General features: G+C 41.4%; 1 protein-coding gene across 2 annotated transcripts in view; it reads left to right on the top strand.

Annotated features, from left to right (window-relative positions):
• CDH13 (cadherin 13) overlaps window positions 1-25,029 on the top strand; it is a 446,705-nt gene that overhangs the window by 401,558 nt on the left and 20,118 nt on the right. For both annotated transcript variants that reach the window (XM_042027121.1, XM_042027120.1), the window contains exons 11-12: window positions 13,288-13,430; window positions 24,343-24,576. In XM_042027121.1, coding sequence (XP_041883055.1) covers window positions 13,288-13,430; window positions 24,343-24,576 — 377 coding nt within the window. The remainder of the gene's footprint in view (window positions 1-13,287; window positions 13,431-24,342; window positions 24,577-25,029) is intronic.

Genomic DNA, 25,029 nt, shown 5'->3' with positions numbered 1-25,029 from the left:
TTACTAGGGACTGACTTCTTCCTAATTTTACGACCATTATACTCCAGGTAAATATGCCTACAGAGACATGCATGCCTGCTCTACATAAAGCCAGAAAATTATTATCCATGGGATCCCTTGGGCAGCTCCTCTGGGTAGTGCTTAGCACCACATCCCCTTGGAGGTACCAACCCTTCTCACCCAGATTTCACTGAATACTCCAAACCCTGGAGAATTTTTGCACAATTACCTGTTTTAATGGGTCTGGCAGAGTACTGCTTCCTCTTTCACATGGGAAATTTCCACAAGAATTCTCACTGCCTAAGGCCCAGGCTCTCTGGAGATCCAGCCCCGGGTCGTTGGTAGCATTTTACAAAAATGCAGCCCCAGCCTTTATCTGATAATGCTTCAGGACTAAAATAAGGAATTTTTCTATTAGTACAGAACAAGGTGTGCAGCTTCTGGCCCTGGAATCCTCTAAGTTATTAACCAGTGTTTGAAAAACAATTTAGCACAGAAAGAAAACAACAGTGTCTCAGTTGTGCACATCTCCATGTCAGGGGTGTTAAGTTGTGGAAACTGCTACAGAGCTTAGATTTTTAAGTGCAAGGAAAAAGAAAAAGAAGGAAAGGACCCTAAAAGGCTTTAACCTTTGTGTAACTGTGCTTTTGAACAAGTCCTTCTTTGTGCAGCTCAGTGAGTCTTTTCGTCACAGTTTCTGTCATTTCAGAGGGAAAAGAAACCCAGATTCTTTTACAGGTTTTGAGGCTTCCAGTTTTTTGTCTGTCAAATTGAAACATTAAAATTCATCCCACTATGATGCTCTGGACCTGCATTGAAAGTGGCTGGCAAAACATTCAGATCCCAAAAGACAAGGGAAAAGGGTGTGAGAAGTTTAATTCCTGGGGGTCCAGCCCGGGGTTAAACAGCATGAATAAGCAAGACATAACAGTGAACTGGAATTTTAGAAGATCAAATACACTCACAGAGCACTATATTTGTGTGCACTGAATGCAATGGATATTAAGCAGAAAATAAAACTATATACAGCCAAATAGTGGAATACTTTTGGCAAAATATTTACCTCATTAGTGCCACCCTGCAGGCAGGCAAGGCCTGGTTGAAAGTTTAGCAGCACTGTCAGTGTGGTAAAACAACATAAGCAAGTCTCAATCTTCCATTTCCTGTCTTTTCAGTGCTTAAGCCCTTAACATCTAATGAAAGCTCTTTTTGTGTCATAAATGAATACTTATCCGGAGCTTTCCCCTCTAACCTCTTCACATTTTCCCTCACTGGCCAGTAGATTTCTTAAATGACACACATTTGTCATGTTGTTTAATATATGTCTGGGGGGGACTTGGTTATTATGATGATGAACCCGATATAAAAATTGTGCTGTGCAGAGTAGATTTGTTGCAGGCAGCACATCAGAGCAAGCCCTCAGATGCACACAGGATGTGTACCCTGGCAAGAAAGAAGCTTTTTAACCTGCAAAGGGAAATTACTGAGACTTCTTCAGCATGAACTCACCTCTTAGTATATAATAGATAATTTTCGGTAAAGAATATACTTTAAATTTTTATTTCCTTGAAAAACACAGGAGGGTTTAATATGTTGTATATTATATATAAAAATACACCTTGTGACTTTTTTTTTCAGAATAGGAAATTCCAGGAAATAGGAAATGCAGGATTTCATTTTGGTCATCCTCTATTAATATTTAGCTGTGCAAGGACAATTTTGTCTTACTGTAACATCACTCAGACAAGGGATACTACAACAAACATCCCCTGAGTGAACATAACAGAGGGTGGAATCTGAGTTTTAATGTTTTCATTCAATGGGTGGAAAGCAGTATTTTGTTTTCTAGCATCCCTTGGATGTTGGGTGTTAGAGATTCCTATAGGCAGAAAGGTGGGGAAGAAGGAAATTCAGCACAGCAACCCCTAAAAAATGGAACAGCCTGGACTTGATGACTTTGGAAATGAAACACCCAAGACATGGTTATGCACAACCTTGAAACATAAGGGCCAGGTGGGTAAGAGACATCCATGGACAGCTGTAATGCCTGAGAATCTGATTTACTAAGGTTAGAAAAGATAGGTCACACTGCCCTGTTCATTTTTCATGGTCATTAACGAGAGGGAATTAGGCAAAGGAACAAAACTGTCTGAAAATAAAGGAAAAGATGTGACATGATATCACACATTGCTGCAACATTCAGGATAGAAAGAGGTCTCATTTCTTTTGTATAGTTCAATGTAATCGGTCAAACAAAACTCAAATAGGGCATTGTCCATTCTTACCAAAAGAATGAAAGAGAATTAATTAAGTTTCTTCTATAAAACTGCACCCATGAAGTGCTTAGTGTATTTGAAATCAGCTGGAAAAAAACCCCCAAAATCTTAATTTAAGAGTTATTGTTAGCCAGGAATAAATGTGCCTTTTTCTTCACATTATCAGGTGGTAATGTAATTTTTCCTTGGATATTATGTACTCACATTACCAAACACGCTACTGAATTTCTCACCCACCGTTTCCTTTTCTTGTTACTGATGCTACAAGGTTGGAAAGTGTTTTTCCTTTGTGGGTATTTATTCCTCTGGGCTACATAACTATACAAAAGCACCAGGACAGTCTATTTTCCTACTATGAGTACAATTCTTTTTAAACAAAGCTAAGCAAGAGAACTAAAAGGAAAAACACATCAATTTTTGCATTATTGATAACAAAGTGACATATTTTATTTTATATTATCTCCTGCTCTTGCACTGTCCCACAGAGAATTCAACTTTAATAAGAGATGCTTAGGTTTAAACAGGCAACAAGCAGTTAACTCCTAAATAACAACTCCTAATTAACTCCTCAGTTGCCATCAAACTGTGACCAAAACCATTCTGATACGATTCCGTTTCATCCTGGAATGGTTTGCCTGGGTTTGGAACACCACATATCTCCTCCCTGAAGTTAACATTTAGCAAGGCCACGTGAAGGGCTGGAGCCAGGACAAGCCTTTGATTCCCAGTGTCATACCAGGAGTTAGAAATGTGGTGGAGTGCTCATCCCTAGAAGTGACCAAAGCCCCGTGGATGTGGCACCTGGGGACACGGGTTAGGGGTGGCCTTGGCAGTGCTCAGTTAATGGTTGGACTTGATGATCTTAAATATCTTTCCCAATCTTAACGATCCCGTGGTTCCACGACTCTGTGTGCCAGCGGGAACTTGAATTTCCAGCACAGGGCTCTGCCTCTGTCCAGCTCCCTCCTTCAGGGACCCCGTGGGGGACAGAGGGACAAGTAGTGTCATTTTGTTGGTTTAGAGCTGTCATTGATGCTATGGTGGGTACAGATGTGTTGGTGGAACCTTCCAGCCTCGCTAGCAAAGCTCTGCCTGCAGGAACACGGAGCTGATGGGAATGCATCCCTGTGTGCTCGGAGCTTGTCATGGGGAGCTGGTGGCAGCAAGGGCTGTGGCACCCACAGGCTGTGGCAGCAGGAGCAGCAGTGGCTCTGCAGGAGAGGCTGAGGGTGCTGCTGCAGCCTCCTGAGGGGTCACACAGCTCTGCTCGCTGAGCAAATCCCCTCTACGAGATGTCAGTTCTAAATTCAGCTGTTACTGTGAACGGCAAACACAAAATATCCTTCTGAGGCTGAGCTCCACACTCAGCAAAGACCACAATAATGGGCCAGGCAGTGCTCTAATGTGAGAAAAACCCCAAGATTTAAGCCAGGTTTTGCTTGGATCAGGTTCAGCTCAACTCCCAGGATCAATGTTTTCCTTTTCCTTCAGTGAAGTCTGGATTCCAATGTGGATCTTTGCCACTCAAGATTATGCCTGTCAAATACATGAAAACATACTTATAATTAGTGGATCAGCAGCCAATATCTCACGAAAATGAGTGTCTGGAGGGAACCCTGCAGCAGCAGCAGCATATTCGATCCTGGCTGTCCCATCATGTTTAACTAGAGCTGGGGACAGGGCTGTGTGCTCGACAGGGAGAGCAGAGGGAAGGAGCAGGGCTGGGGCTGCTTTTCCTGCCAGGCCTCCGACTGCAGCTTGCCAAGGAACTCGGAGGATTTCCTAAATCAGCAGAACATTATTGCTCTCCCGTCATCTCCGTGCTATGCCTTGGGAATAGCTGAGTCTCAGAAACCAGCCCTGTGCAAGTTCAGGCAGCTCGGGAATCCCCCAGCTCTGTCAGCACAGGAAACAACTGCGATTGCTTTTCTGGCACTATCAGCTCCTTCACAGATTTGCTGTCTGAATTGCAACTTCTTGCACAGCCAATTTATTGTGTGTTAAATTTTGTCCTTTCTTATGCTACCCCTGTTTTTTTTCCCTTGAGCTTTGTTGCCAGGCTAAGAAAATGCCAGTGAAAATATTTATGCTGGTTCATCCCTTTCAACCCAAACCGTTCCAGGATTTCCTCTAGCACTGTAGAGGTAAAAATTACATATTGTAAGGGTTAGGATGGAGGAAAGTCATTCTATTAATAACTCTGAGTGCCTTGGGCTGTGGAGCTGTGGTCCCAGGGACCATGTGTGGATGCTCACATTGAGACACTGCTCTTTCCATGTCATTTGTGAACATTCTTTGGCTCCCAAAGAGCTGTCATTAACAGGAAATGTTGTTAATGTTTAGTATCAAAGCAAGTAATTCTGCTAAATCTGCAGGAGTTGATTCCCAAAATGTCCCCCTTGGTATTTCTTGCTCCTCTGACAACAGGGAGAAAGGCCTGTGGCAGTTCTAGACTCTATTATTAATCATTTGCAGAGCGGCAAGGTGTTATTCCCCGTCACTGGGATATCCAGTGTCCTCCAGATTTGTATTGGACTGGAATTCTTTGAAAAGTACTGATGAGAAAAGGCAACAAAAGAGTCAAGTGAGTGTGCAAGAGGCAGCTGAAGGTGCCCAGGGGTGCCTGCTGCTCTCACTCTGCTTTGAGGCACCGCTGTAGTGAGGGCTTCTCACTGGCACAGGACACAAACTGTGCTGAAATGATTATTCAGCACATTTGTTACCCTGCCCTCTTGGAAATTAATTTGCAGAAACATTAATTCACTTCCCTCATTAGAGATGAGTCCCAGAGTCAATAGCAGCCAGGCTGGGATTAAGTTTGGATGCACAGGCTCAGGATGCAAACTGTGCTGAGCTCCCTGCCCTGCCCCTTTGGGAGGTGTTTCCAGGCCAGGGTGTTTCCACTGTGACTTTGGTATCAGCCAGGGCACAGCTGAGGTTTCCTGGAAGCTGCCAGAGCAATTCCTGCCTGGGAGCAGCCAGTCCAGCAGGAGCTCTACTGATCTGGATAGATTAAAACTCCACAGTGTGAGCCACTTCCAACCTCCTTTCTGCCCATCCCTTAGAAAAAAGAACTGGAGAAGCTGCAGAAATGTGCTATTCCATGGCTCTGTTCAATACTGACATTTCAGTGGTGGATCTGCTGGGCTCCTATAAAATTTTTCCAGTTTTTCAAAGCTACCAGGATGGTTCTTGGACACAGGGAGCAGCAAATGGATTTGCAGTGGGAGCAGCTGCCTTTGCTGGAAGCACAGGCACAAAGAACAGGCGTGTGCAGAAACTTTGATAGAGTTTTGCTGCCAAAAACCTTCTCTGGGTAGTTTGTAAAAGACCCTGCAGCTCATTTGATGTTGATTAGCTTTTGAGGCACAACTGCTACAATGAGAAAACTTTTACTGATTTGCATGTGTTGACAATTATTCTAACAGTAACAACCTGATTATACCAGTGTGTTAGTCCCAGATATGGTGTATTATTCCCTAGCTTTAGGAATAATTCTGGTACTTATAGCCTCTGGCTTCATTTAACCATAGCCCTAATCACTTCTGATTAAAACATACATAAATGAGTTTGTGGAAGTTTTTTTTGTTACACCTCAGCTTCTAGGATTTTTTTTTGCCCCGAAGGAAAAAAAAGAGAAAATTAGGTTTCAGCATAGAGAAATGTTTGAAAGACTGTACAATAATAACAAAAAATATTTTCATTTCCAGAGCATTTTATTTAACCGCCTCATTAATACAATTTTATTATTTTCATTTGATTAATTGCTGTAGGTTTTGAGTTTGGGTTTATTTTATTATTCTAGTTGCTCCTGTTATTTTCTTCGTGTTTACCAAGGGGTTTACACCATTATTTCTCCACACAAATAACTAATTAGTCAACCATTTTCTCATTTGACATTTCTCAGTGGCGGGGGACTAAAAACTGAATTTCATCTAATTTTTCATTCTGTTTTGATTGTATCATTGGAGATAGAGAATTGTGATGAAAGCCAGCCTATTAAATCCCTGATGTGACAAGCAAAATAAAGCTGGACTGAGGAATCTTTATCTCAGATGGGGAGATGGGGTGCACCAAAGTGCTCTGCAGATGGAAACAGGAGCAAATCCTGCCTGTAGTGTGGCCACAGCCTGCAACCCAAACCCTCAGGCCACAGGAACCACTTCCAGGGCTAAAATCCCTGAGATCAGGGCCAGACAAGGACCAAGGCAGGGAATTGTGATGCCTGTTCAGACAGGATCAGCATAAGGCATCTGAAAACTTAAGTCTGGACATGAACTCCCACAAACTTGAGGGACACTCTGGGGTCACCCAGGAAAAAGCTGCTGCAGGGAGTTACAACAAAAGCTTTGATGCCCCACCTGCAGAGCTGAGGGATTCACCCTGGAATGCACCCAGGTTATTAGAGAAATGTGTGTTTTCAGTGGCCAAAAATGCACAGAGTCACCTATGGCACAACACTGAGGGGGGGGTTAATTTTTTTTTTTAATTGTACTCTAAGTTGACATTTCCAGCCTGTGAAAATACAGACGGTCTGCAAGTCCATAAATCCATCCCACAAAGCTGAAAAATGGCTCTTGCATAAATCCCCAATCTTCAGTGAGTTTAAAATTGCACCTGACCTAACACCTTTCTCAACAGCATGGCCATAAAATGTTATTTATTTCAGGTTTTAGGTTTTAATGATATATGTATATGATATATTTATTCTGATTAATAATAGTATCGATTGCAGTTAAATTTGCTTTTCTACATTTTTGATTTTTACTTTTTTAAAGAATCTAGCCGAAGTAATTTGAGCATGTCCAAATGTCTGCAGGAGAGCACTGCAGGAGGTTTTTCACAGCCTGCTGCACATGTAGCATAGAGCCACACTTTTAGTGCATTTGAATCTGAATTCAAATCTGTTCATTTCATATGATTTAATGGTAAAGAAAGCTAACCATGTTTAGCTTGGCAGCTGGAGTGTGTAAATCAAAGACGGGCACTGGAAAGTATAAGCAGAGGTCAGTTCAGATTTTATTTTCCTTTCTGACTCTCTAACAACCTCTTTGGAAGATTGGGTTAACTCTGTGTTAATAGAGCGTGGTTACAAGGACTGTGTTTAGGCCAAGGTTTAGGCCAGACACTGTGAGGTTTAAGATTCACAACAGGTCCTGAAAACTGTCAGTGACGATCTCCAGAGGTTCCTTCCAACCCCAACCACTCCGTGATTCTCTGGAATCACAAAGTTAGACACACAGTTCTGAAAGCCTTGAGGATCAGGAATCAGCATGCATGGTTACAATTGACAGGAAAAGATCAGGAAAAGCCCTTTAGTGGGGTCAGCATTTATCATTTCTCTTATAACCTGGCCTGGAGTTCTTGACATGTCTAAATGCTTACATTTTGTCTCACTAACATTGTGTGATGAAGCATTTATGCTTTTGTTTTCCCTTTGATATGAAATCCTCTGGTTGCCTTTTAGTACTTACCTGTAATGGAAATGAATTCAGGTATCCCAAATAACGCCTCCCTTCTGCTGTCAGGACAGGCTTTGTCACACTAAACACAAGGGCCACGAGTTAGTGCCCTGTACAAAGCTGTGTTTAGGGGCTGCAGCAGAAGATTTTGGGCAGCAGCTTTTATATCTGAGTAAAAAATGGAATCCAAATCTCTGTATTCCCCTGCACCTCGAAATTAGTCCATTTAATCAATCCACATTGTTCTTCAATATCTGAAAAAAAAGTGAATCACAGAATAATTGAATGGTTTGAGTTGGAAGAGCCCTTAAAGACCACCTCATTCCAACCCCCCTGCCCTGTGTAGGGATGTCACCCACCAGACCAGGATGCTCCAGGCCCCATCCAACCTGGCCTTGGCAAATGAAAACCCACAACTGCTCTGACAACATTCTTCCAATGGCTTTAATGCCACAAACATTTTAAAATTAAAGATAAAAATAAAACCAATCTTGGAAGTTGCATAAAAATGATCTTTACAAAACCAAATGTGAGTATAGTTACAGAACATTAGCTGTAATAGACATTAGAGAATTGTTATTATTGTTTTTGTTGCACGTGGGGTAGGAATAAGAGACCCAGCTGTGCAAGGCTGGGAATGTACAGATATTTATGGTTTTGCCCTCCCCAAAGCTTATAACCCAGACCAGCCTGGGAGCAGGAATACCTTTGTTATCTCATAGCCAAAAAGCAGAAAAATTGCCGTGCGTCCTCAGTAATGAGCGTGGGTGTGGTTCAGCTGGAGAATTGCTGTGCTGCAGTAAGGTTCCCTTTCTGCTCTTTTTGGTGCCATATGCTGCCATAATTAGTGCAGGCAAAAGGTAATGAGAGCACAGTGGAGAAGAGGGAGCTCCATGGGAAGCAGTTGCTCTCTAAAACTCTGCATTATGTCATCCCTCTATAGAGCACAATGCAGTTTTAATCCAGATTTTTAATGTTGCACTTATATTTTGGGAAGTTGTTTTATCTTTCTCTGAGAAGCACCACTGCTTCCCCAGGTGTGCATCTTCGTGCTGTAATTGCTGTACAAGTCTCTCCCAAATACCCATTCCAAATACCACTACTCCTTTTTCCAGGGGTAGTGGCTCATGATTTTTTAACCAGAAATTCATACTGGTTTCATTTAAAGATTACAGAATATCTGTATTTAGAGATTTTTTCATTCAGAGGCAAAAGGGTTTTTCATGCTGAACTCACAGGCACAGACACACAAAGTTACCTTCTCCATTATTATTTTACTTGAATTGCTCTGGAAGAGCTCACAGAAAAAAATCATGTGCTGCCATTACATGCTGCAGTCCCAGCATGAGCAAATGTGAATAACGTGAATGTTCTTCATTCCAAATGCAAACGTGCAGCTATACTTAGGGGAAATATTAGGTCACTGATTGTTTATACTTATGTTGGTGAGACCAGGACCCATAAAAGGAGCAGGTATGAATTGGATGTTGTGTATGAATAAATTTGTTATATTCCTGAGACTGGCTCCTGCCAGGCAGAGTGAAATGGTGTGAAAATCTTTACTATCAGTGTCTTGTCACAGAATGTTTTTGGTTGGAAGGGACTTTAGAGATCATCTTGCCATGGGGGGCTGACACTTCCAGATTTGCCCAAGACCAGGAAGTAAACACACACATAGGGATGGATGGATGGATGACAGAGAACATGGATTTTTACTCATATGGGTTTGACTCTATTTCAAACATAGGTTAAAAAGAATTAAGGAGATAGGCAATTTGAAAATGTCAGGAAATATCTTTCTGCATCTTTAGAAAGCCACTCAAATATTCTTTTCTGTTCTGTCTATCTTGGTACTTTTGATGTCCCTTCTTGCCCTGTGCTCTCAGGCCTTTTGCAGTGATTTACAGATTTTATCCTTTTAACAGCTTTTCCAGGCAGAAATACATCCTCACCATTTTAACCCTGAGATGAGGATGTAGCATGAATGAAAGGCTTCCCTAATTCCATTTTGGTGGAGCTGGGACCCAAAATCCAGGCTGTGAGTCCCAGTTCAGCCAGCCCAACCTTGCTCCCTGCTCCACCATGGTGTCAACAGCTGCTACAGTGTACAAAGCCTGACTGGAGGATCAGGCACTGATTCCAGGGACCAAAGCCACTGCAGCCCTTCTCTCCTGCTGGGAGCTCTGGTGTCCCTGTAGGACACAGCTCGAGCAGCCTCCAGATGCCCCAGGCTGAAAATCCCGACGCTGACAGAATCACTGTCCTTCCCTCCGGTCAGTGCCACGTCAGGCTGGCTCAGAGGTGTCATTCAGCACACACTTGGCACTGATACATTTTGCCTTCCTTCCCCTTCTGTCAAGGCGTGAGAGCCGAGCCTCCTTGACTCAATGTGGGAAAGGTCTGGTGGACACCAAGCTCTGGAAGCCCTTGCCAAGAGCAGCATCTGAGTGTGCCTGGCTGCTCTCCTGTGACACCCTGGGCCATGGCACTGTTGGCTGTGAAACCCTGTTTGTGGTTAGCGCAGGGTTGTGGCTCTGGCTGGATTTCTGTGGCGGTGTTACACACCTCTGCACACCTTCTGTGACACAGCTCTGGTCTGTGTAAGCATCTTTGCTAACTGAGCCACCAGCCAGCGGCACCAGGCAACCCCAGGAGCTGCTCTCAGAATTATTTCCCTCTGTTGCAGCAAGGGGGAGATGCCATTTATAAGTTTTAAATTATTTCCATATATCTGCTACTCTATTTGCACCAAATAGACAAGTGTGTATTTTGATTTGTGCTCTGTTCTGTATCCATAACCTCTCTGTGCCTCTTTGTAGGGCTGTGTTTAAGGTGTGCACTCAAACATTGCAGCAGACAATTTCCAGCTGAAGGGAATTGTTTTTGCTGCTCTCTTTGCAATGCCTGGCTTATAGACAATGCCAAGCCATGAACCCAGCACAAGGAGGTCACAATCAGAACATGTTACACACGTTTTCCCCTGCCCTCTTGGCATGCAAGCCCTTGGGAGCTGTGAGCTGTTGGCATAGCTTAAAATTTATAAAAAAAAAAACCAACCCACAATGAAATAAACTCCAGGAGCAGCACTAAATTTCACTGCTGTAAAGTAGAATAAGACCAAAGAGTAATTGGCACACCAGAGAGCACAGCTCTGTGTACATCTGATGTATCAGTGTGTTTAGGACTGAAGAAACAGTAGGTACATGCAGGCAAGTTCATGTTTAACCACCTAAAAAATGGTCTGATTTAAAAGCTGCTGTGCAATCAGCAGATCCCACCGAAATCAAAAGTGGGAAGTGAATCTTTGCATTCCAAACTTCTGTCTTTATCATGGTTTTTATGATGGGTCTATTCTAAACCTTTGCTAGCAGAGCCCTCAAAAAAATGGAACAAAGAACAATCATCTTAACTGTACTGCAATATGCTCTTACAATAAGTAAAAAGTGTGGTGGGAAAGACAAAGTACTACTTTTACAATATCCTGTGCCAAATTACAGGTTATACAATCCAGTTTTTTATTTGCACAGCCAACAGTGCTTTGTAGAGCAATCAGGGAAGATAATACAATCCATTTTACATTCTCATTACTTTAGAAGTGTTGAATCCTCTGAAATGGTTTCGGGGTTAATTGAGAATTTGCAGTTTTACAACAGACTAGGAATTGTTTAGGCTGCCCTTGTTTCATATTTTTGTGCATACCTTTGTTGCAAAGTTATAAAAATAACAATAAAAAGAGAAACAAAGAAGTGAAATGAAATAATGATCTGCACTGTTGCCATTCCAGGCACTCATTTTTGTGGGAGATAAAGCTGAGGTATTGATTAATGTTTAAATGGCTATTAACTGGAAGGACATGTTGGGCTGATGGAACATCTCACTGTGCACTGTCTTCCTCTGATTCTTTTCCTCATATTCCCTAAGGGATAATTTCTGCTCCTGGGGGAAGCCAGTGGTGAAGCTCTGAGTTACTTTTCTGCCAGCATAAATAAGTCAGCTATTTTCCCTGTTTGTCTCCTTTTCTGCATAAATTCCAAAAGTTTCTGGTTTCCAAATCTGCTCTTTAACTTATTTTAACATAAAAACAGCTTATAAAGATGTGTATTTTTTTCCTGGCTGTATATGCAGAAGTTTTGATGCTCACTCTGGCTGCCTGAGCACCAGAATGTTCCTGTGCACCACAGTCAGGCTCAGCAGCACCCAGGAAGTTGCATTTTTCAAGCCTGAAGCAAAGCTGTGGTAAAGAGCCTGGACAGGGCTATGTGTCAGCACTTTGTTAGCAGCTGACATTTTATTTTATTTTACCTTTTTTTTTACCCCCCAACAATGTGTTATTTTTGTTTATTCCTTCACAGTTGCACTGATAATTTTTTTTTTTTTTGGCAGCATTATCACACAGGAGTTTCAGGTGAATTCACTTCCAGGTGAATGCTGCTGTGAGGCACTGCCTTGACACAGACTCATTAAATAATTACAGGTTCCATGTCAATTACTGGTAATTTAAAATGTCTATAAAAGTTTTTATGGTGGTTTATGACCTATAATAGTTCACTACAAAAAAGATAAACAGGTTATTATCCCATGTATTGATTATATGATTGGAGTTTTGTTTTAAAATATTAACACATTTAATTGGAGAGGGAATTGGTGTCAGTTAATTCACTTCTGCGTTGTTCTATTACTTAATATATTTAACTGAGTATGGAATTAGGCCCTAATCATGAACATTCTTACGTTTATTGCTTCAGTCAAGCAGGGAAGTTCCTGGTGTGTAAACTCCACAATCTCTTTGAACATTTCCAGTTTGCGGGGCTGAATATTTGTGCTGATTAAAGGGAAAAAGCACACCAGCGAATTTCATGTTGGGGGGTCTTGGAGACAGCATTTCCAAACTTTGATTAAGGCAACATGGATGTGGTTGAATTTAATCAGCAGAAGGAGGAAACTCCAGATCCCAGAGTGCAGAATAAATGTGCGCAAACAGGGCTGGGTGTAACCACCTCCCCACAGACCTGGTGAATTCACTGTCTGACTCTCTTTTTGCTGCCATTCCCCACAATTCAGTGCATTTCCAGCTCACCCAAAATAACTAATTGTAAAAAAAAAAAAAAAAAACCACTCAAAAAGTAAATTAAAAATACAACTTCTAGTCCAACTGGAACTCTGAGTCTGGGAAAAGGAGGACTGTGACAGGATTCATGAGGTCAGTGTGGATGCAGAGGCGCATTGGAAGTGCTCTGGCTGTGTGACACAGCAGTAGGAAACAGCTCCTATGTAATGTCTTAAATATTGATTTGTCTGCTAAACTTTGGGACATATATTTATCTCCAAAGAAATTGACTCAAACTTCTCTCTGTATCTCCCTCTGCCAGCTAAGCCTAACCACACTGAACAGTCTCTAAAGGAAGGCACAAGGTTTAAATTGCATTTTTGAAATATCGGGAGATCCTCTCGTAAAAGCCACTGAGTGCAAAGACAAATTCCTTTGCAGTAAAGTGATTGTTTTGTGTTTAGATGTGTAATTTGTTAACAATCTCTGCACTTTTATTCAGGTATTCAGTGTACAAGGACCCAGCAGGATGGCTGGAAATCAACCCTACCAACGGCACCGTTGGCACCACAGCAGTCCTGGACCGGGAATCTCCCTTCGTGCAGAACAACGTCTACACTGCTCTCTTCCTGGCCATAGACAGTGGTAACTATTACTATTATTAATATTATTATAATTAATATTATTATCCATAATATCCTGTGGTTTTCCTGCTTGAAAAGTTCTGTTCTGGAAGCTGCACGTGTAAAATTAACCATGTGCTGCAGCACTTCCCTGCGTGGCCACCTAAAGGTATTAGAGATCATTGTGGAAAGCAGAGGAAAGAGGAATTACCTTAAAACTTCAAATTTAGAGCAGCTTTAATTTAGGTTTATACCTCACACATTTATTCCCACACTGATGTCTTAATGCTAGGTGCAATTAGTCTAGAAACATTCTTGGAAAGTAATAAATCAGAGTTAATAAATCATCCTAATCAGAGTTAATTTCTCCACAGTATTTGAGCAGTCAGCATGCCTGAGGCACCTAAATACCAATAACAATGCATCCTTGATATGCTGGATTATAATCTATTCAATGCAATAACAGTGACAATAAAAACATCACTAAACCCCTTGTTAAAATGCAACAATTTTTGCATATTGTGTGTATTAAAGTTCCTTCTGTCAAATAGAATCCAAATTAAGCTATCTAGGGAAAATTCAGTGAGTGACTTTGGAGCAGAGAAAGAAAGAGAAAATCCTGAACATTCCAAATCTCTCGAGCTAAAGGCATAAAATAAATAAAAGATTTGCCTGTAATATTACAGCTAATATGGTAACACTTTTTCACAGCTGCAGCTGGTTTAGCCCTGGTGATGAATTGTAAAATGCTCATTTTAAGAGAGCAATTCTACATTTTTGTAAGCACATGACTCAGGGAACATTTGCAAGGCTTGACAGGAGAAAAAAAATATCACCTTATGTAGAACAGAAAAAAAATTCTGCTGAGATGATGATTTACTTATATATTAATATACATATTTTCCTTAGGAAATTTCTGTGGAGAAATGTAGTACTAAACATATTTCTGTCTTTTACTTGCTATTGGATAGAGATGATTTTTTTTTTTTTTTTTTTTTTAATGCATCTTAAAACCTGGTGCACTGGGAAATGTCATCTCACGATGAAAGTAAAAATTTGGGATATTACTGAGGGGTTACCCAAAGGACAAAGTTGTGTTTTAAAGGTGAAGTCAGACATTGTCAAAGAGAACAGATGGAGAAAGAAACTGAGTGGTTTTGACTGTGGGAACCGGCCTGAGTAATGTGGATTTTGGGGAACACTTTTGTGCTGCAACTTAGGCCTTGCTCATTTATGCAAACCCAGAGCCTCGCTGCTTTTAGTTCTTAGATTTTTTTTTTCCATTCTGGAAAAATGAGAGAAGGGAAAGTTGTGCTGAACAGCAGAGAAAGAGAGGGAAGGAATCCTGTTCGCCTGGGGTACTGAGCCAGCACCTGATTCCAGCCCCTGTAGCTGTGTTTATTTGTGATTGTGCAGCTCTGTTGGTGCAGGAGTTCATCTTCTCCAGCACCATAAACTGCTGTGAATGTTGTGGTTACACACCACATGTGTGCATGCAGGACTGTGGTGCTAAGGGGTTAATAATAATGGCCATTTCAGAGCACTGCACTCCTGCAGTGTGCAGCCCTGCCACACGTGGAAGTGGGAATAAACAGAAGAACTTAATTAGCTCATATTAACCTTGTGCCCTGTATCACCTCTGGATTAATTACCAGGCAGCTTGGGGAGCACCTTAAACTTAGAGATGGGCTGGCAGGTGGAAAAATTTTCTGCTGGCCTTCATGAATGACTCTGTGGCCAAAGCAGCCAAGGAAGTTTTGAGTTGATCTCAACAGCTTGGGGGTCTGCCTCGTTCCCTGCAGGGATGACTGGGACTGACAATACCCCCGGAAAGTGATCCCAAACTTATTTCCAGGCCACTGACAATGTGCACTACCACAGCTGGGAGACCTACTTCATCTCTCCAGCCATCACAGCTAATGCCCAGCTTGAAATATTGCATTAGATGAGAAGCCAAATTGTGGCAGAATGATATGACATGAATACAGAATTATTTCAGGACTCAAAAAGAAGGTTGTGTTAACTTAAAAAGGGAAAAAAAAAATCAGGTTGAATGTAACTCTCTGCATTCTCTTCAGAGCAGCATTGTCCACAGACTGCAGATCTCTTTCTTCAGGGTAATAAGTGGAGCCTGTCTAATACCAGTGGATATGCCTGGGACTTCTCAGTGAGAGGGCAGCCAAAGGCAGGATTAAAAATTGTCAAATGAAATAGGGTAATAAAGTGAAAATTTAGAGGCATTTCCAATAAAGCAAGTCATTTGCTTGGGCTAACAGGCTTGGGGTGAAAAGGGAGGAGAGGAAAAAAGAAATACTTTTCCAGAAATTCCTTTTTCAAAAGCATTCAGTGGAGGTCTTTATTTCCTTTGGCCTCTCATCTTATGTCTGAGTCAAATCTGAGATGTGCTGGCACAGGCACTGAGGAAGTCTGAGCTGCCATAGGCTTTGCTTTCCCTTCCTGGGAATACAGAGAGCTCAGGCAATGCCCAGGGCACAGCCCAGCAGTGGGAATGGGTACCCAGAGCAGCTTCCAGCAGAGCAGGCACTGTGAGCTCTGTGTTAATCTTTACCAGAATTTATAGTGATTAACTCTAAAATCACATAAAGCCTTGTACTTAGACATTGCTGAAGTACCTTAGCCATATCCTAAACCATAAACATTATTTAGTGTTCATAGCATTTAGAGTTTATATGCTTACAGAAAAGAATCTGTTGTCCCATTGTGTTCCATGATCACCTCTTTATAAAATAACTGTACATTTGAGTGCTGTCCTGGGTGAAGAGTGGAGACAGCTGAAAACAAACCCCACAGTGATCCTTTTTCCGTCCCCTTTTGCTGATGTCAACAGAGAATCTGTCATCAGTTCCAGCAGGCACTGGCTCCTTGTTATTACACTCCAGTGCAGGGAGCAAGTGCCAGGGCATTATTTTTAATCTGTAAAGTGTTGGATATTTCTGTCACAAGTAAAACCTGGAGCTTTGTGCTTGGTAGTTCTTTGTATAAATCCATCACACCTTTCTCTATTTTTGGGATATCACAAAACTGTTCTTTACCAGTAGGACAGTAACAATGAATGGGGCATAGCAAATGGAGTCACTCCACTGCAAGAAATAATTTAGCTCTTTATGAGATTCTTTTTGACCTTTATGATATTATTTCTCAGCATTATCAAACTAACTGCAGGTAGAGGTGGTAAAGTAAGAATTATGTTATTCCTGATCTAAACAGTTCCTGTACCTTTCCAAACACTCTTAAAACAATGTGTAACAGCAAATTTGATGGAAACAGTGTTAATTTATAGATAATAAATTTTGACCTTTTATGGGGGCGCATTGCACTTTAAAAATTACTTTTTGGAAGAAATACCCTAATTTTCTCAGTACATTTGATTTCAGTAAAAGGTCAATGTAAGTGTCTTTAGAATTTGAAAACTTTTTATTAAAGACCTGTGTGGACACAGAGTCTCTGGCCTATTAAAGAAGAAATTAAACATTGGTGGGAAATACCATGCAGCAGAGTTAACACATTACAGTGTCATGAACTGTGTTTAGTCTGAGAATGAGCTGATAACAGGGCAAAGTCAGGTTTATGCAATCTCGGGAAACATCAGAGATTTCATTCAATTAACAAAATTGCTAACAATGGTACATTTTATTTCCTGGATTTAGCCCTCTAATCACTGAACCCAATGTGGTGTCACAGAGTTATTGGGAGCTTTTCTGCCAAACACACCTGTGTGAAACACAGAGGAGAAAGCATTTGAGTTTGAGAAACCTGTGTGGAACAAACCTTCCAAATGTGCTGTGTGACCGTGCTGTGGTGTCGTCCTGCAGGTTCTGGTACTCACTGGGAAACTTGGGATGAGGATCACAAAGCAGAACACCTGTACGTTTTTCTCATAAGGAGAGCCATGCTAAAAACTCTCCAGGAAAGGTCTTTTTTTCTCCTGTATTCTGAGAGTTTGAGTCACAATCTAAAAAAAGTAAGGGAGGAGTAAACCATGTCTGGAGGTGAAGATAAAAATACCTGGAAAATGTGTGAAATATTTAAAAGATAAAATTAGTTTCTCCCTTTCCTTTTAGAGGCATGAATAATAATTTATCCCCAGATTTACCTTATTTATGCAATAATCTCTCTTTTTTTTGGAATTAATATTGCATTTTGTAGCTTTTTCTATCTCTTTAGAAACAAAATCTTTGGTTGTTTTTGGTGGCTCGAGTCATGGAAAACCCACCAATGCTGTCCAAGACTGTCACGTGGTGACAAATAATGACACACTCATCTTGCTGGTCAGGTTAAATGCAAACTTAAGTTGAATTTCACTTCTCCCATGCCACCCCAGTGGGGTCCCACCCACCCAAAGCCAGGGAGAAAGATTCTCCCAGCGAGAGAGTCTGATCCAGTGTGAGCATTCCAGCTTCCTTCCCTGCCATTCCTATCACCACGGGGCTGCTGGGACAGAAATTGGGAATATGAGAACTTCTACTGCATTAAACAAAGAGAATAAATGTCATTAAAAGTAGCTTTAGGTGTGAGTTCAGGGTTTGCCTTGCTCTACACTTTGCCAGTTAAAAAAACAAAAAACAACTTCGACCTTGCTTCTCTGACTGTGGCCAGTTGTACTTGTGAGCTGTGGCACTATTTCAGTTTTCCTCAGCAAAACGAAAAAGTCCTGAATCAGGGTCTAATTTACCCTTGTTCCCGTGTTTCCAAGGCCCAGTTGAATCCAAGTAATCCTGGAAATCCCATTTATTGTGCAGGTCTTGGCACTGCTAATCATTAAAAATAAACCTTATTATTCTGTACTCTGTGTGGTGAAGAGTTACACATAACACCCAGAAAAACCTGGAGGAAAAAAGAGTTGTGTGGCAGTTTGCAATTAGAACTTTTCCTTACATGTATCTAACCTGTCTTCTTGCTTCATGATGTACATAATTAAATTACCATAGATTGATTCCACCTAAAACACGCTATTTTTGAAGAAATCAGGCAATTAGTTACCATGGCAACCCAATTAAGCCAGTTTTATACCCCTTATCTTAATTGCTGTATTAATTGAGAAGAGAAAATAAATTGAAGACTCATCCTTTTCTTGCCATTTTAAATTTCAGTAAAATATGAATTGCACACAAAATATTGTTTTAATTTGTCATCACGGGCCCATGATTAGAAAAAGAAATTAGAATGCTGAAAACAGTATTTAAGACGGATGGCGTGTGTCAGTAGCAATTTGATATGCTGAAAGAGCTGTGCTCTTTTGAAATGCAATTACTCAAAAATAGGAGCTGCATATATTATCTGAGGGGATGAATGAAGGGTTGTAACTTTGGAAGATTATTTATTTTGTGTATTTTGCAGAGCATCTCTATGTTGATATATACGGAAAATGCATAGGAAATTTGGACTGATGGGGAGTTAGGGACTGAGGTGTCAGCATATGGCTTTGAGGAGAGCAGTTTTGTGAGCAGCACACCCAGATTTTGGTGTCTTCCCACTCTCCTGGTTCCATTTGCTTTGGCTGAACCATTAATAGGGCTCAGCCTGAGCACGGGATGGGACGGAACAGAGCTGTCTGCATGGGATCCCTGCCTGCAGTGAGGGGACTGCTGCCAAAGCACCGAGCACACACAGATTTTCTGAGCGGAAAAACAGCATATGGAGGGGGGAAAAAAACCAACATGAGGGATGAAACAGAAATTTGTGTTTAGATTCTCAGAGCAGCATCATTAGAAAGCATGAAAAGCACTGTTCTCAGAGCCGTCATTTGAAAAAGTGTGTGTAAGTCATGTGAGGAGCAGCTGAGGGAGGCTGAGGAGACATCTTGTGTTGCAATTATTAAAGGATCAGGGGCATGGATCATTGATAGAATTATGGGATCAATAAAAGAACTGTACAAGCAATAGGCCTGCAAGCAAAAGGCCTGTGTGTGAGAAAAACTCTGCATGAGAAAAATCTCTGTGAGAACCAAGCTGGGAACAAGAAGGGAGTTTTGAGAAGGTACAGCTGTGTAGATAAGACCAAGGGAGAAGGGGAGGTAAACACTGAATTCTTTTAATCATAACATAACTGTAGAAGCTTGCCAATGTAAGTCCAATTAGGTAGAAGTAGAAATGCGCTTTGATAAGTTTTAAGCCACTTAAGAGTTAACAAGCTGGTGTACTGTATAAGTGCCTCTGGATTGCTAATAAACGGAGTTTTGCTCTTATCAACCACATTGGTTTTGGACTGCAAGTAACTCCCCCCGCTGGAGTCCCGGGCCTCTCTTCTTTTTACAATTCCAACAACCTTGCAGTTCCCTACAGACCCCTGACAGCAGCAAGGCTCTTCTCCCAGGCAAGCAGCGACAGGAGGAGAGGACACAGCCTCGAGCTGTGCCAGGGGAGGGTCAGGCTGGACATCAGGAGGGATTTCTGCGCTGAAAGAGCTCTCAAGTGTTGCCAGGGAAGGGAAGAACTGCAGGGACGTGGTGGAGCCACCACCCCTGAAAGCGTTCAAGAAACCCCTGGAGGTGACACTCAGAGGTTTGGCTGACCTGGTGGGCTTCAGGCAAAGGTGGGGCTCGATGAGCTTGGAGGCTTTTCCAACCTAATTGAGGGTGGAATAATTCATTCTGTGATTCTGTTTCAAAGAGAGAACAAAACGTTACCTGGCCTAAGCATGCACTGCCCAGTCCGGCTGCTCCAAACTTCTACAGCGCTCTTTTCTTTCTTTTTGTCTCCTCCTTCAGGCAACTATGAAACTGAAAATAGAGAAATTGGTGAAAAATCCACTCCCAAGGAGATATCCTAGGCAGTCCTACATTTTACAGTTAAATGGCAGTAAAATGAAGGAAATTCTGTAGTTTCTGTAGTTCCAAGCTGACCCCAATGTGACAGAGATTCAGACGGAGTTTATGGAATTCTGGAGAGGGAAGGTTTCATTCAGGGTGAGCCAGGGGAAAGGTAATTGTGCCAGAAATTAACAAACCCACACTCTTAGAGGATTTTTTCCATGCTGAAATATGAAGAAAAATGGTTCTTTCTATAATTGCTCCCTCATTTTGTATCCTTGCAACTTTGTTGCCCTGCAAAAAAAGGAGAAGCAGTGGGGGGGGGGAAGTGTTGGAATTGACCTTTTGGGGTCACATCAGTGATAGTGCAAGCAGATTAACAACTGCTGCTAAATGGCAAACCATAAATATTCTGGTAAAATTTGGAATAAGTGAATTCCCACTCTTTCAGCCCAAGAGGGAATCCATATGGCAGTGGGGCCCTGCTGGCCCCAGGGCTGAAATGGCCTTGTAATTCCTGCATCATGGCATAAAAGAGTATAGAAAATTTGTAATAATTTGATGGGTCTGGAAGCTTAATTTAATAAGAAGAAATGAGTACAGAAGGGTTTTTTTTTACCTTTCATAATGATCAGGTGAAAAGAGATGGTTCATCCTCCATTCTTCCTAAAATCTCTTAAAATAGCTTCCAGAAATGCCATGGCTTAGATCTGCATGGCAGCTGGATTCCCTGGAATGGTTGAATTTTCTTCTTTGGAAATTTATCAGCTATTGCCAGAATCCAACCCTTCTGATGTTCTTAAATACATAACAAAACAGAAAACATATTAGTTCAAATTAAATTCCTTTTTTTCCATATTTGTTTCTAAGTAGATTTTATGTAAAGGCATTTACATAAATATTCATTTGCTATAAGACTATGATATAAACCATAAACCTAAATATAAGTGAAAACACAGCTTCAGGGCCTCCCAGCCCTAACACCTTTTGACTTCTGTGTCTGACATTTCTCTTGTGCGTTGGTTATCAATGCTTTGTTCCTCAGCCATGCCACTGGACAATTTATATTATTTGCAAGGAAACTGACTTTCCTCTGGTTTATTTAAAGCATGTGAAAAAGTTCTTTTTTGTGTTTGATAATCCTTACTGTCCCTTGGGCAACTCATTCCACCTGCGATCAGGTTTGGTGTCAAAATAAAAAAAATCAAACAAGAAGGGAGAATATTTCTTGAGGATTTTCTGTTGGTTTTCACAGATTAAACGAAATTGTATCAATATTCTTATTATATTAAATTTGTTTTAATAGAATTTGAATATTAAAAAATAATGTCCTATTCTCAGAGAAAAACATTGCAAAAAATACACTTCAGTTATTCCAAAGAGGGCTTATAATTTAAGACTTTATACTAATAATTCTGATATTATTCTGTACAGCTTTTCATTAAGATTCAAGCATTAAAAGTATACAGAGTATCTTTTTCTATAAGATTTCTTTTCAAACTCTTTTTTTCCAACTGGATGTAGCAACATGGTCATTTATGCTGGCAGCACTCAAATCCAGTTTAAAATCTGCATTTCCTGGTAACAGCCCCTTGCATTGGAGACTCCAGTTCAGCACCAAGCTATGGCTTTGTTTCAGGATGAAATTATCCATCCTTCAGCCTCTGTTTTGGCAGCTTTTACACAAATCAGTGATGCTTTTTCACTCCTGTGATTGTCGTGGTGTATTCCCAGATGTGCCACTTGTGGGAGTTTGGAATTCTCTCTGTCCCCAGTGGCTCTAAAGGCACCCAAATAATTAAAGTGCTCAGCCTCAGGAGGGGTGGCCAGTTCTGGTCAGTGGCAAATATGGGATCGGAGCTCTTTGGAAAAGCTGCTCCCGAGGATTGTTGGACCCTTTAGGTCTTGCTTTGCTCATTAATTTTGCTTTCAGACACAAGGTTTGACAATAAAAAATAGAAGAAGTTTTAGTTTGGAATTAAAATATGCTGTGGGTACCTTTCCTTTCAAAATCAAAGGCGCCTGGAGATCATGGGATTTTGAATTATTTCAACAGCATAATACTGTCAAATTTACGAAAGTCATATATTCCCAAAGGATGAGTTGTGACCATTTTTGCTTGATTCATTTCTTGTTATATTTTTATGACACACGTGTTAACAAGCTCCAGTTTATGACCCTGACATTTGCTTGTTTTCCTTTTGGAGGTCTTCATAAATCACAGAAAGATTTTTTGTTTAAATCATTATAAATAAAGCAAGCAGAGAATAAGTCATTGAAATGGACAGAAGCAATTTCCTTTCTCTCTTTTTTAAGTGTAATATTTGCCCAGCCCCTGAACCAAAGAGTGAAACATTTGCACGGCAGGGAGAACACAGCCGTATCTGTGTGTGACAAAATAGCAGGACATCCATAATGTTGTTGGCTTCTTCATTTCAAAAGGCAGATTTTAATATTACTGACTTCAGAGGAAGATAAGAAGGGCAGTGCATAAGACATTATCAGTCCAGTGTGGAAATAATGCATTCAAAATTAAAGACAGCAGTTTAATTAAGTGCATGAAAGGCTGCCTTTTATGATCATATTTCAAATACTAGAATGTCTTTTCATCCATTCTGCCATATGACTTTACTTAATAATATATCAAGAACAAAAAATGTATTGGAGTCTTTCTGCAAATTCAATTAGTCCAATAAAAAGTGAAAAATAGTTTCTTTTTCATTAAAAAGAACTCAACCCTAACCCTTCTGATGACAAAGTGCGAGATGAGAAGGGAAGGCAAAGCTGGAGAAGGATGAACATTCTGCCTTTGTGATGCATTTCTGTGCGCAGGAAACAGATGAAGTGTCACCATCAGTAACATTTGTTATTGGAAGGACTAATTGCACTCTGCTGCAGGCAGTAGTTTATCAGATCCACACCACGGGGTGTTTGCTCCTCCCTCGGGATGCTCCCCCGGCACAGCGATGTCTCCCCGGTTATTGGGCTGCAGTGGGCAGGGCGATTATGCTGAAGGGAGCCTCTTGCAGGCTTGAGCTGCGAGTGCTCTGGCACCTTGCCCTGGTGCTGCACAGGTTAAGAGCAGCCTCTTGAATCCATTCTGCCTGCGAAGGGTTTGTGCTCAGGGAAGTGCAGGGATCACAGTTCCCTGTGCTAAACTAGAAAAAAAAAAGGAATAAACAACCCACGAGCGCAGCATTTCAGTGCCGGGTACAGTAAAGGATGAAACGTGCGTTCTGAAAACTTTGAGATGATTTTAATGGGGTGCCAAAGGGAGCTGAAAGGAGCTGCTGTGCTTTAGGCTGAAGGCAGTGGGTGACTGGCTCAGCCACGGCACACATCTGCAGTGACTGAAAGTTATTAGCACTCGTCAGCTCCTGGGTGACCCCTGTGAAATGAGGTGCTGGTCCCAGGCCGGCTCCCAGCAGGCAAACTCTGCCTTCCCAGCTCCCCCAGTGCCAGCGGGGCTAGTTTGTCAGGCACAGCCCTGGCACAGAGCCTTGTAGTGGTACCACGGTGAATAAACAACACCCTCACCTCTGCAGCTGGGCACTCAGGTCAGGGCTGAGGCAGGCTGGCAAATCATTTGAGAAGGATTGAAACTCTGCTGCTACACGGGTAAATAACTCATCTCATTTCCCAGAGCTGCCTGCTGACGGGTTTCACTTCTGCTGACATAACTCCATGTGGCCCTGAGGGTTGTTAGGAATGATCTGGTCCTGTTCTGCTTCTGGGCACCCACCCCACAACCTGATTCCTCTCTGCTGACACTTTTCCTCTTCCTTGTCTTATTCTTGGTTCTTTTAATACTGTGCTATCTATCCAGGGGATGGTTCCCAGTATGTTTCTCTCAGTATGTGCTGATGAACAGATTCTGTTCCAGATATCTATTCATGTCCTACTCTCATTTTAACTTCAAAATATTCCTCTCCCAGAGGTTTCCTTAGAATAATTTTCCATACTGTTGAGAATCAGACAGGCTTCATTCTGAAAATGCAACAGTGAATTTACGAGAGTGGCTCATCAGGTTTTTTAAGCAATAATTTCCATATAAAAGAGGTAAGAACAATAAAAACTATTTCCCTTTGCAAGCCTGCAGGTGCAAATAAGAGCGAGAGTTTATGGAAATATGATTTAATAAACAGATGTTTGTTTTTTCCTATAGGTAACCCTCCTGCTACGGGTACAGGAACTTTACACATCACCTTGGAGGATGTCAATGACAATGTCCCATCCCTTTATCCAACACTGGCAAAAGTTTGTGATGATGCAAAAGATCTCAGGGTAGTGGTTCTAGGAGCATCAGACAAAGACCTTCATCCCAACACAGATCCATTCAAATTTGAACTCAGCAAGCAATCCGGCCCAGAAAAGTTGTGGAGAATCAACAGGCTTAACAGTAAGGCTGTAACTTTGATTATTGTGTAATTATTCCTGCACTCCTCTATCCCAGTGTACTCCCCCTGAGGCACTGTAGGAATTCAGGAGCAGTTTTGCTTGAAAATCTTGTAGGATGGACCAACTGCTGCTGCTTTACCCTGTGCTGGATCTGCTGGGACCAGCTGCCAGTGGAACACACTGGTTCTGAAACCTGAAACTTCTTCCTTTCCTTGATATGTTGGCTGAACTGTCTTTTATCTTTGTGTTAATGAGGGGCTACTAATGACTGATAATTTTGTAATTCATGGCACAGGATTTGTTTGCACAAGGTGCACAAGGCTTTGCTATAGGACAGCATGAAACTCTTGCATGGGCTTTAGCAATGTAATTGAAAAACTTCCTAATTTTAAGTATTTGAACTCTTCACAAGTAAAATACCCCAATGCATGGGACTCCACATGAATGGTAAGAG

The sequence above is a fragment of the Corvus kubaryi genome, unplaced genomic scaffold (assembly GCF_017639235.1).
Source record: "Corvus kubaryi isolate FWS band 111438036 unplaced genomic scaffold, C.kubaryi_AGA036_p1.0 37300, whole genome shotgun sequence".
Taxonomy (NCBI): Eukaryota; Metazoa; Chordata; class Aves; order Passeriformes; family Corvidae; genus Corvus; species Corvus kubaryi.
Note: the sequence above shows the minus strand (reverse complement) of the source record. Positions and strands in the feature narration are given on the sequence as shown.